We start from the raw sequence: 12,403 nt of genomic DNA on the forward strand, positions 1-12,403 counted from the left end.
CCCAGGGGACAATCAGGAATCAGGTTTCTGGCTAAGCAGAGACACCATAAACCTTTATTATCCCTTTCCCTGCCCAAGCACAAACTCTGCTTCTTCTGGATACAAATGTGGCCCATCATAATCTCAGAATGTTTCCAACAGTGATGGATGGGGGTATCGAGCCTGCCCTGATGATGCCTTGAACAGGTCAGAGAGTGACACCCTCAATTTTCAGAAACAATATCTGAGTCCTGAATATAAAAGAACCAGAGCACATTAAACGTGGGCCCACTTCCTGAACTTGTAAGTGTTGTCCACTGGGACACTATGAAACTCTTTCATGAAAGCTGAGAGGGATTGAAAAGAAGACAGAGGCCTCCTGAATCCCGTGTGTGTTTAAAAAGCGCTGTGCTGGGGTCTCAGTTACACAGCCGGTGTTGGGGGTGGAAATAATATGCCCCACAGTATCCACGCAGTGAAACAGGAGAGCTCTGTGGAGTGGGGAAGGGATGATTGGGCAGAAAGAGAAGGGACATTTTGAGGAAGGACACTGGGAACTTACCTAGGCTGGGTGTCGGCCAGGACTGGGAAGCTGTGAGAAAGAGAAGAGAAGATCAGATCAGGCACGTTACTCAGAAGTCAGCAAAACTGGAATGAGGAGGGAAAGAAATGGGCGAGTATGACACTCAGTCCATCCTACTTTCTATCACACAGGGAGGGACATTGCCATGCACATCCCCACAGAGATGCACCGCGTAAGGGGTCAAGGCAGATCCTGTCCACCATTGCCAGCTCTGAGGTGATCAACATTGTGTCTGCCCAGGGTAACCTGGCTGACCCCAAACCAACCCTCTCCCTTGCACGTCTTAGGTGTTCCTGAGTCAGCAAGGCTGAGGAAGCCACTCCAGCCAAAATCCCTTGTGTGATCTTGAAGCCCAGACCACAGGCAATAACAAGGCCATGGCTGGCTGGCCTCATAGGGGCTGCCCTTCCACACCAGACCTGGGGCACAGGCAATGCTCAGCAGCGTTCTGAAAGGACCTGAGGTCAAGGACTCCAACCCCACCCAACCAAGGCCTGACATGAATCGAAACCCATTTGCATTCCTAACTCGTGAGCCTCTATTTCCAGACCTCCTCACTGGGTCTCAGATGAGAACCCACTTTCAGACAAGCATCTTTAGTTCAGAGTTCCTTGCAGTGAGAGGATTCCTCCCCTGCATTGCTGTCTGTCCTGTGTCCATGACACCCTCACCCAGTGCTACTCAGCTGGGGAGAAATGGAGCCCTGGGGAGCCAGCAGTTTTCTCTTCTGCCTCTTCCTTGCACTGCCTCGGGAAGGGGGTAAAGTCTGGGTTGTTGTTTCAGTTTGGTCCCCTGTCCTAAGTGACCACAGGAACACCAGGCCCTGTAGCAAAATTCATACAGATTCTTAGCAGAGAGCTAACAAGACTACATAAATATAGGAAACAGAAGAATCTCTGAGTGAGGAGATCAGAATGTAATTAGAATTTTCTTCCTGAGCAAACTCCAGCCTAGGAGATGGAGCCCAAGCTCTTGAAGGCCCACCTGAGCAGATGACACCAGCGTCTTCATGATGGCCACAGTTGTGGGTGAGCCAGCCATTGTGGGGGCAGCTCCACAGGTAGGACTCGTGTCCTGAGCAGCGCACATCATCCAGGACAATGGGTCCTGAGCCCTGACCAAACCGGGCATTTCCTGGGGCTGACGTGGCCCGGCCACAGCCCAGCTGCCTGCAGACCACATTGGCATCATTGGTGTCCCAGCTGTCATCACACACGGTGCCCCAGGAGCCTCGGTAAAGGACCTCTACTCGGCCCTGACACCTGTCACTTCCATTCACCAGCCTCAGGGTTAAACTGGATTCAGGTCCTACAGAGGAACACAAGAACCCTTTATCCATCCCTACCATGAGGTCAAGGATCTAAGGCACGTTGCACACTGAGGGTACTTCCTAATGGCCAAGGTCACCTGGACAAGCAGTCATGATTGAATACGACTGCAAGCAGAGGTTCAGCTTCATCATACTGGAAGGAGAGGTGATACCCTATTCTGCCTGGGTTTACGGAGGCTCAGATTTTGGGGAAGCACATGTGACCCCAGTGGAGGTGACAGGAATGGATGCCCCACTCCCTACTCTGGGCACACACAGGATGGAGCTCCACAGCTACAGAGGGCAGGCCCGTGCTGTCCCCATGTTGAAGAGTTTGGTGGCACCCACATGGTCCTCTCTGGCTTCTGGTAAATTGCCAGGGATGGCAAGGCATTGGCCAGACAGCTGCAGGGACAGAAATTTTCACCCACCCTTGCAGGTCTGCAATGCACGGCCAGAAGGCCAGGAATGAGGTCCCAGGAGTAGGGAGCCCTCCAGGGCTTGTCCTGAGCACCCGAATAAGGATCTTTCCTGATACTTGGAACAGGGTCCCACAGGAGACAGGTCACCAACACCCTCCACCCTCTAACACCCGACCCAGGACGGGCTCCCCAGAGACTCCAACATCCTCCCACTCAACGCACAGGGACATGAAAAAGACAGGGGCCCACCTTGACCCTCATCCTATCATTTTCAGAAAAAACATTGGTCCAGAGGTAGAGAGTGAGCCCTAGGGAGGGGTGAGAGGATTATTTACCTACTGTCGATGGAGGTAAGGTGACGGTCAACAACGTGTCTGTAAATTGCAACAAAGAAAAAGGCTAGAATTAAAGTTGAGGGAGAAAAGCTCCAAAAGGAAAGGTCTCTGGACAAGGCAAGCATCATGAAAATTCCTCCATTTCTGGTTCCTGCCACTTGCTCCCCATGTGTCAGCCCAAGTCTGTAGCTCAGGAAGCACAGCCGGGGACACAGGCCTCACTGGAGACCAGTCCGATCCCTCCTACCTCTGAAGTGGGGAATGCCCTCTTCCCAGCTACAAAGGGTTTACCTGCCCCATCCACTGACACATGGACTGATGGGCACATCTGACACCAATGCTGAGGAACTCCCACTTGAAACTAAAATGTTAGAAGGATCAGGGAGCTGCTTAAAGGAGTACAAAGTCTCCTGGCAAGTGGAGGCAACAGAAATATCTAATATCTCTCTCCCTGCCCGAGCATGGCCTCTGCCTGTCTGGAGGTAGATGGGGCCCTGCCGCATCTGGGGTGTTTGAAGGAGTCAGGAATGGAGGTATCAGGCCTGCACTGACATTGCTTGCCCATGGACAGGCATGTTTAAGGCTTTAGCTGAAATTGCCTTCCCAGGAGACTTTGGCAATCACTGTCAATTCTTAGAAAGATCACACCTTCTTAACCATGTCTGGTTAAGAAGCTCCATGCCAGGGTCTCAGTTACAGAGCAGGGAAAATAGTATGACCCACAGCATCCACACAGGTAAGAAGGGTTAGGTCTGTGGAGTGGGAAAAAGGATAATTGTGCAGAAAGAGAAGGGACATCCCGAGGAAGGACACTGGGGACTCACCTGGCCTGGGCGTCGACCGGGACTGGGCAGCTGTGAGAAAGAGGAGGTCAGATCAGATGCACTATACGGAAGCTGGCAAAACCGGAACAAAGGCAGAAGGAACTAAACAGGTCACGCCTTCAGTCCATGCTAGGTCCCCATCACAGAGGGAGAGGCATTGCCATGCACGTCCCCAAAAGGATGCTCCTTGAAAGGCGTCTGGGCAGATCTTGTCTACTACTGCCAGCTCCAAAGTGATTAAGTTTGTGTCTACCCATAGTAATCAGGTTGACACAAAACCAACCCTCTCACTTACACATCTTAGCAGTCCCTGAGTCAGCAAATATGAAGAGGCCACTCCAGCTAAAATCCAACCTGTGATCTTCTAGCCCAGCCCACAGGCATTCATAACAAGGCTTTGCTCAGCGGGCCTCATGGGCACTGCCCGCCCCACACCTGACCAGTGTACAGGCAAGACACTGCAGTGCTCTGGAGGAAATTGCAGTCAAGCACTCACACCCCCAAAACCCAGGCCAGACACGGACAGACACAGATCTGCACTCCCAGCCTTGTGTTTCCAGTCTGATGGCTCCTTACTGGGCCTCAGCAGAAGACCCTCTCTTCCCAGCATGAACCTTTGGTTCTCGGCTTCTCCCAGTGAGATCATCCCTCTCCCAATGCCTATATGTGCTGCATCCACCTTGCCCTCACCTAAACCTTTCAGTAGGGGAAAGGTGGAACCCTGGAGAGCCAGCGTGCTATAGTTTGGATGCTTGTCCCAGCCAAGACTCATGTTGGGATTGGATCCCCAAGTATAGAGGTGAGGCCTGATGCGCCATGTTTGGGTCATGGAAGCCAACCCTTCATGAATAACTTAGTGCCCTCCCTGGTCAGGGGTGGGTTCTTCTCTTAGTTTCTAGCAAGAACTGGTGGTTGAAAAGAGCCTGGACCTTCCATCCCTCTTGCCCTCTCTTGCTTCCTCCCCCACCATGTGACGTCTGCTCAGGCCACCTCCCCATCTCCTTCTGCCAGGAGCGCAAGCAGCCTGAGGCCATCAGCAGAAGCCAAGCAGATACCATGCTCCTATGCAGCCTGCAAAGCCAAGACCCAAATCAACCTCTTTCTTCATGAACAACCTGGCCCCAGCCATTTGTTTCCAGCCACACTAAAATGCAAAGACCAGCGCTTTCCTATTCTCCCTCTGCTTGCGCTGCCTCAGTAGGGGAACAAAGGTGTGACCCTTATTTCACTTTGGCCCATTGTCCTCTCTGACCTCCTCAAAACGTGGCAATGTAGTGAAGATTCATACAGTTTCCTAGGAGAGAGCTAACGAGATATCAGAAATACAGGAAAGGTTGAAAAAGCTCTGAGTGAGGAGATTAGAACATAATGAGACCTCGCTTCCTGAGCAAAATCTACCCCAAGAGAGGAAACCCAAATTGCTGGAGACCCACCTGAGCAGATGACACCAGCGTCTTCACTATGGCCACAGTTGTGGGAGAGCCAGCCGTTGTGGGGACAGCTCCACAGGTAGGACTCATTCCCTGAGCAGCGCACGTCATCCAGGACAATGGGTCCTGAGCCCTGACCAAACCGGGCATTTCCTGGGGCTGACGTGGCCCAGCCACAGCCCAGCTGCCTGCAGACCACATTGGCATCATTGGTGTCCCAGCTGTCATCACACACGGTGCCCCAGGAGCCTCGGTATAGGACCTCTACTCGGCCCTGACACCTGTCACCTCCATTCACCAGCCTCAGGGCCAAACTGGATTCAGGTCCTACAGGGGAACAGAAGAACTCTTCATCAATCCCTATCAGGAGGTCAAGGATCTAAGGCACATTCCACACTCAGGGCACTTCCTAATGGCCAAAGTCCCCTGGGCAGGCAGTCACGATTGAATATGACTGCAACCAGAGGTTCAGCTTCATCACAGTGGAAGGAGAGGTGATACGCTATTCTGCTCGGGTTTATGAAGGGTCAAGTTTTGGGGAAGCACCTGTGACCCCAGTGGAGGTGATAGAAATGGGCGCCCGACTTCCTACTCTGGGCACACACAGGATGAAGCTCCACAGCTCCAGAGGGCAGGACCATGCTGTCCCCATGTTCAAGAGTTAGGTGGCACCCACATGGTCCTCCGTGGTTTCTGGCAAGTTGCCAAGGATGGCAAGGCCTTGGCCAGACAGCTGCAGGGACAGAAACTGTCACCCACTCTTGTAGGTCTGTAGTGCATGGCCAGAGGGCCAGGAACGAGGTCCCAGTAGGAGTAGGGAGCCCTCCAGGGCTTGTCCTCAGCACCTGGATGAGGATCTTTCCTGATACTTGGAAGAGGATCCCATGGGAGACAGATCACCGGCACCCTCCACCCTCCAACACCAGAACCAGGACTGGCTCCCCAGAGACTCCAACATCCTCCCACTCAACGCACAGGGGCATGAAAAACACGGGCCCACCTTCACCCTCATCCTATCATTTTCAGAAAAAAACATTTGTCCAGAGGTAGACAGTGAGCCCTAGGGAGGTGTGAGAGGATTATTTACCTACTGCTGATGCAGATAAGGTGGTGGTGGGCAACGTGTCTTTAATTGCAACAAAGACAAAGGCTAGAATTAAACTTGAGGGTGAAAAGCTCCAAAAGGAAAAGTCTCTAGACATGGCAAGCACCATGAAAACTGCTCGATTTCTGGTTCCTGCCACTTGCTCCCCATATGTCTGCCCAAGTCTTCAGCCCAGTAAGCTAAGGAAGGGACATAGGCCTCGCTGGAGACCAGTCCAATCCCTCCTACCTCTGAAGTCTGGGATGTCCTCTTCTCAGCTACAAAGGGTTTGCCTGCCCCATCCACTGACACATGGACTAGTGGACACATCTGATGCCATTGTTGAGCCTCTGATTGTTAGAGCTAAAATGTTAGAAGGATCAGGGAGCTGCCCAAAGGAGTATAAAGTCTCCTGGCAAGTGGAGGTACCAGAAATATCTAATATCTCTCTCCCTGCCTGAGCACGGCCTCTGCCTTTCTGGATGTAGATGGGGCCCTGCTGCATCTGGGGGTGTTTGAAGGACTTTGTGTCTGCCCATAGTAATCACGTTGACATAAAACCAACCCTCTCGCTTGCACATCTTAGCAGTCCCTGAGTCAGCAAGTATGAAGAGGCCACTCCTGCAAAAAAATATCCAGCCTGTGATCTTCTAGCCCAGCCCACAGGCATTCATAACAAGGCTTTGCTCAGCAGGCCTTATGGGCATTGCCCACCCCACACCTGACCAGTGCACAGGCAAGACACTGCAGTGCTCTGGAGGCAACTGCAGTCAAGCACTCACACCCCCAAAACCCAGGCAAGACATGGACAGTCATAAGTCTCCACTCCCAGCCTTGTGTTTCTGGTCTGATGCCTCCTGATTGGTCCTCAGCAGAAGACCTTCCCTTCCCAGCATGAGCCTTTGGTTCTGGGCTCCTCCCAGCCAGACCGTCCCTCCCCCAACACCTATATGTGCTGCATCCACCTCACCCTCACCTAAACCTTTCAGTAGGGGAAAGGTAGAACCCTGGAGAGCCAGCATGCTATAGATTGGATGTTTGTCCCATCCAAGACTCATGTTGGGATTGGATCCTCAAGTATAGAGGTGAGGCTGGATGTGCCATGTCTGGGTCATGGGAGCCAACACTTCATGAATAACTTAGTGCCCTCCCTGGTCAGGGGGAAGTTCTTCTCTTAGTTCCTAGAAAGAGCTGGTGGTTGAAAAGAGTCTGGGCCCTCCCTCTTGCTCTCTCTTGCTTCCTTCCCCACCATGTGACCTGTGCCCAGGCCAGCTCCCCATCCCCTTCTGCCAGCAGTACAAGCAGCCTGAGGTCCTCAGCAGAAGCCGAGCAGATGCCTGCACCATGCTCCTATGCAGCCTGCAAAGCCACGACCCAAATCAACCTCTATCTTCATGAACAACCTGGCCCCAGCTATTCCTTTACAGCCACATTAAAGGCAAAGACCTGGCGTTTTTGTCTTCTCCCTCTGCTTGCACAGCCTCGGTAGGGGAACAAAGGTGTGACCCTTATTTCGCTTTAGCCCATTGTCCTCTCTGACCTCCTCAAAACCTGGCAATGTGGTGAAGGCTCATGTGGTTTCCTAGGAGAGAGCTAAGGAGATATCAGAAATATAGGAAAGGTTGAAAAAGCTCTGCATGATATTAGAACATAATAAGACCTTCCTGAGCAAAATCTACCCCACGAGAGGAAACCCAAATTGCTGGAGACCCACCTGAGCAGATGACACCAGCATCTTCACCATGGCCACAGTTGTGGGAGAGCCAGCCATTGTGAGGACAGCTCCACAGGTAGGACTCATTCCCTGAGCAGCGCACGTCATCCAGGACAATGGGTCCTGAGCCCTGACCAAACCGGGCATTTCCTGGGGCTGACGTGGCCCAGCCACAGCCCAGCTGCCTGCAGACCACATTGGCATCATTGGTGTCCCAGCTGTCATCACACACGGTGCCCCAGGAGCCTTGGTATAGGACCTCCACTCGGCCCTGACACCTGTCACCTCCATTCACCAGCCTCACGGCCAAACTGGATTGAGATCCTACAGGGGAACAGAAGAACCCTTCATCCATCCCTATCATGATGTCAAGAATCTAAGGAATATTCCACATTCAAGGCAGGTCCTAATGGCTAAAGTCACCTGGGCAGGCAGTCACCTTTGAATATGAATAAAACCAGAGATTCAGCTTCATCAAAGTCAAAGAAGCAGTGACACCGTATTCTGCCTGGGTTTATGAAGGCTCAAGTTTTGGGGAAGCACCTGTGACCCCACCGGAGTTAACAGGAATGGAAACCCCATTCCCTAACCTGGGCACACACAGGATGGAGCTACACAGCTACAGTAGGCAGGCCAGGCTCTCCCCATGATCAGGAGCTTGGTGGCAATCCTATGGTCCTGTCTGGCTTCTGAAAATTTCACAGGTATGACAAGGCCTTGGCCAGACAGGTGCGGGGACAGTCACTTTCACTGACTCTTCACACCTCTGCAGTCCATGGGCTGCAGGAATGAGGCCTTAGTAGGATTAGGGAAGCCTCCAGGGCTTTTCCTCAGCACCTGGATGCGGATCTTTCCTGACCACTTGGAACGGGATTCCACGGGAGACAAGTCACCAGCACCCTCCAGCCTCCAACATCAGACCCAGAGCTGGGTCCCCAGAGACTCTACCTTCCTCCCATGCAACCCACAGGGACATGAAAAAGAGAGAGGCCCACCTTGACCCTCATCCTATCATTTTCAGAAAAAAAAATTTGTCCAGAGATAGAGAGTGAGCCCTAGGGAGGAGTGAGAGGATTATTTACCTACTGTCGATGCAGGTAAGGTGATGGTCGGCAACGTGTCTGTAATTGCAACAAAGACAAAGGCTAGAATTAAAGTTGAGGGTGAAAAGCTCCAAAAGGAAAGGACTCCGGAGAAGGCAAGCATCATGAAAACTACCCCACTTCTGGGTCCTGCCACTTGTTCCCCGTATGTCTGCCCAAGTCTGCAGCTCAGCAAGCTCAGCAAGGGACATAGGCCTTGCTGGAGACCAGTTCGATCCCTCCTGCCTCTGAAGTGTGGGATGTCCTCTTCTCAGTCACAAAGGGTTAGCCTGTTCCATGCACTGACACATGCATTGATGGGCACATCTAACACCATTGCTGAAACTCCACTAGCTCGAGCTGAAATGTTAGGGAAACCAAGGAGCTGACCAAAGGGGTATCAGTTTTCCCAGTAAGTGGAGGCACCAGAAATATTTATTATCCCTCCCCCTGCCCGAGCATGGCCTATGCCTCTTCTGGATGCAGATGTAGCCCTGCAGAATCTGGGGTGTTTGAAGGAGTGAGGAATGGAGGTATCAGGCCTGCACTGACATTGCTTGCCCATGGAGGCAGCCGTGTTTAAGGCTTTAGCTGACGTTGGCTTCCCAGGAGACTTTGGCAATCACTCTCAATTCTCAGGAAGGTCATATCAGCTCTGAATAGAAAAGGGCCAAAGCTAATTAAATATGAGGCCACTTCCTAAACCTCTAAGGGTTGGCCGTTGGGACAGTATGAAACTGCTTCATGAAAGCTGAGATAAATAGAACAGAAAACAGAAGCCTCCTGAACCCTGTCTGGTTCAGAAGCGCCATTCCAGGGTCTCAGTTACAGAGCAGGGGAAAACTGTATGCCAGGAAATATCCACTCTGAGAAGAACGAGGGCTCTGTGGAGTGCAGAAAGGGATAATTTTGCAGAAAGAGAAGGGACATCCCAAGGAAGGACACTGGGGACTCACCTGACCTGGGCGTCGACCAGGAGTGGGCAGCTGTGAGAAAGAGGAGGTCAGATCAGATGCACTGTACAGAAGCTGGCAAAATTGGAACAAAGGTAGAAGGAACTAAACAGGTCATGCCTTCAGTCCACCCTGGGTCCCCATCACAGAGGGAGGGCATTGCCATTCACATCCCCACAGAGATGCTCCTTAGAGGGTGTCTGGGCAGATCCTGTCCACTATTGCCAACTCCAAGGTGATTAACCTTGTGTCTGCCCATAGTAATCAGGTTGACACAAAACCAACCCTCTCCCTTGCACATCTTAGTAGTCCCTGAGTCAGCAAATGTGAGGAGGCCATTCCAGCCAAAGTCCTGCCTGTGATGTTCCAGTCCAGCCCACAGGCATTCATAACAATGCTTTGCCTAGCAGGCCTCATGGGGGCTGCACGCTCCATACCAGACCGGTGCACAGGCAAGACACTGCAGTGCTCTGGAGGGAGTTGTGGTCAAGGACTCACAGCCCCCAAATCCCAGGCCAGAAATGGACAGACACAGATCTGCACTCCTAGCCTTGTGTCTCTATTAAGACACCATCTTATTGGGCCTCAGCAGAAGACTGCACTTCCTAGCAGGAGCCTTTGGTTCTGGGCTCCTCCCAGTAAGACAGTCCCTCCCCCATCCCCTATATGTGCTTCATCCACGTAAACCTTATGCAAAATCTTTCAGTAGGGGAAAGATGGAACCCTGGAGAGCCAGGGTGCTATACTTTGGAGGCTTGTCACATCCAAGTGTTATGTTGCAATTGAATCCCCAAGTTTAGAGGTGAGGCCTGATGCACCACGTCTGGGTGATGGAGACCAACACTTCATGAATAACTTAGTGCCCTCCCTGGTCAGGGGTGAGTTCTTCTCTTAGTTCCTAGCAAGAGCTGGTGGTTGAAAAGAGTCTGGGCCCTCCCTCTTGCTCTCTCTTGCTTCTTCCCTCACCATGTGACCTCTGCCCAAGCCACCTCCCCATCCCTTTCTGCCAGGAGTACAAGCAGCCTGAGGTCCTCATCAGAAGCTGAGCAGATGCCTGCACCATGCTCCTATGCAGCCTGCAAAGCCAAGACCCAAATCAGCCTCTTTCTTCATGAACAAACCAGCCCCAGCTATTCCTTTCCAGCCACACTAAAAGGCAAAGACCTGGCACTTTCCTCTTCTCCCTCTGCCTGCGCTGCCTCGGTAGGGGAACAAAGGCATGACCCTTATTTCACTTTGGCCCATTGTCCTCTCTGACCTTCTCAAAACCTGGCAATGAAGACTCATGCAGTTTACTGGGAGAGAGCTAAGGAGATATCAGAAATACAGGAAAGGTGGAAAAAGCTCTGAGGGAGGAGATCAGAACATAATGAGACCTCACTTCCTGAGCAAAATCTACCCCAAGAGAGGGAGCCCAAGGTCTTGGAGGCCCACCTGAGCAGATGACACCAGCGTCTTCACTGTGCTGACAGTTGTGGGAGAGCCAGCCATTGTGGGGGCAGCTCCACAGGGAGGACTCATAGCCTGAGCAGCGCACGTCATCCAGGACAATGGGACCTGAGCCCTGACCAAACCAGGCATTTCCTGGGGCTGATGTGGCCCAGCCACAGCTCAGCTGCCTGCAGACCACATTGGCGTCACTGGTGTCCCAGCTGTCATCACACACGGTGCCCCACGTGCCTCGGTATAGGACCTCCACTCGGCCCTGACACCTGTCACCACCATTCACCAGCCTCAGGGCCAAACTGGATTCAGATCCTACAGGGGAACACAAGAACCCTTCATCCATCTCCATTATGAGGTGAAGAAAAAGGCATGGACAACACTCAGGGCAGTGGGCAAAGTAGTCAAGTTTGAATACAAGTGCCAAAGTCACCAGGGCACACAGTCACCATTGAAGATGACTGCACCCAAAGGTTAAGCTTTGTCATAGTGGAAAAAATGATGCCCTATTCTACTCAAGTCTATAAAAGCTCAAGTTATGGGTAAGCATGTATGACTCCAGAGGAGGGGACAGGAATGGACACCCCACTCCCCACTCTGGGTGCACACATGATGGAGCTACACAGCTACAAATGGCAGGCCTAGACCCCCTCCATATTCAGGAGCTTATTGGCACCTGCATGGTCCTCTCTGCCTTCTGGCAAATTGCCAGTGATGGCAAGGCCTTAGCCACACAGGTGCAGGGACCAGCACTTTCACCCACTCTTCAGAGGACTGGATCCCATGGCCTGAGGGCCAGGAATGAGGTCCCAGTAGCATTAAGGAGCCCTCCAGTGCTCGTCCTGAGCACCTGGATGAGGATCTTTCCTGACCACTTGGAACAGGATTCCATGGGAGACAGGTCACCAGCACCCTCCATCCTCAAACATCAGACCCAGCACTGGCTCCTCAATGATTCCACTTTCCTCCCACGTGACCCACAGGGACATGAAAACAGAGAAGCCCATGTCAAGCCTCATCCTATCAGTTTCAAACACAAAATATGTCCAGAATTAGTGAGCCCTAGGGAGGAGTGAGAGGATTATTTACCTGCTGTTGATGCATGTAAAGTCAGCCAAGTATCTGTGAATTGCAACAAAAGGAAAAGACAGAATTAGACTTGAAGGGAAAAGGCACAGAATAAAAGGATCTCTGGGAGGGGGAATCAACCTGGCAACAATTCCACTTCTTGTTCCTGCCATTTGC

General features: G+C 52.1%; 1 protein-coding gene across 1 annotated transcript; it reads right to left on the reverse strand.

Moving 5' to 3' along the window:
- Nucleotides 1-541: 541 nt before the first annotated feature.
- LOC116464662 (deleted in malignant brain tumors 1 protein-like) lies at nucleotides 542-11,510 on the reverse strand (the record flags this gene model as incomplete). The annotated part of the gene is made up of 11 exons (XM_058435146.1): nucleotides 11,150-11,510; nucleotides 9,719-9,748; nucleotides 8,767-8,825; nucleotides 8,445-8,541; nucleotides 7,646-8,004; nucleotides 4,886-5,228; nucleotides 3,453-3,482; nucleotides 2,629-2,667; nucleotides 1,547-1,870; nucleotides 921-981; nucleotides 542-571 (listed from the first exon to the last, which is right to left on the reverse strand). Coding segments are annotated over exons 1-11 (1,733 nt in total), but the record flags the coding sequence as incomplete, so codon positions are not given.
- Between the last annotated feature and the right edge of the window lie 893 nt (nucleotides 11,511-12,403).

This window comes from Hylobates moloch, unplaced genomic scaffold (assembly GCF_009828535.3).
Source record: "Hylobates moloch isolate HMO894 unplaced genomic scaffold, HMol_V3 SCAFFOLD_1223, whole genome shotgun sequence".
Lineage (NCBI taxonomy): Eukaryota > Metazoa > Chordata > Mammalia > Primates > Hylobatidae > Hylobates > Hylobates moloch.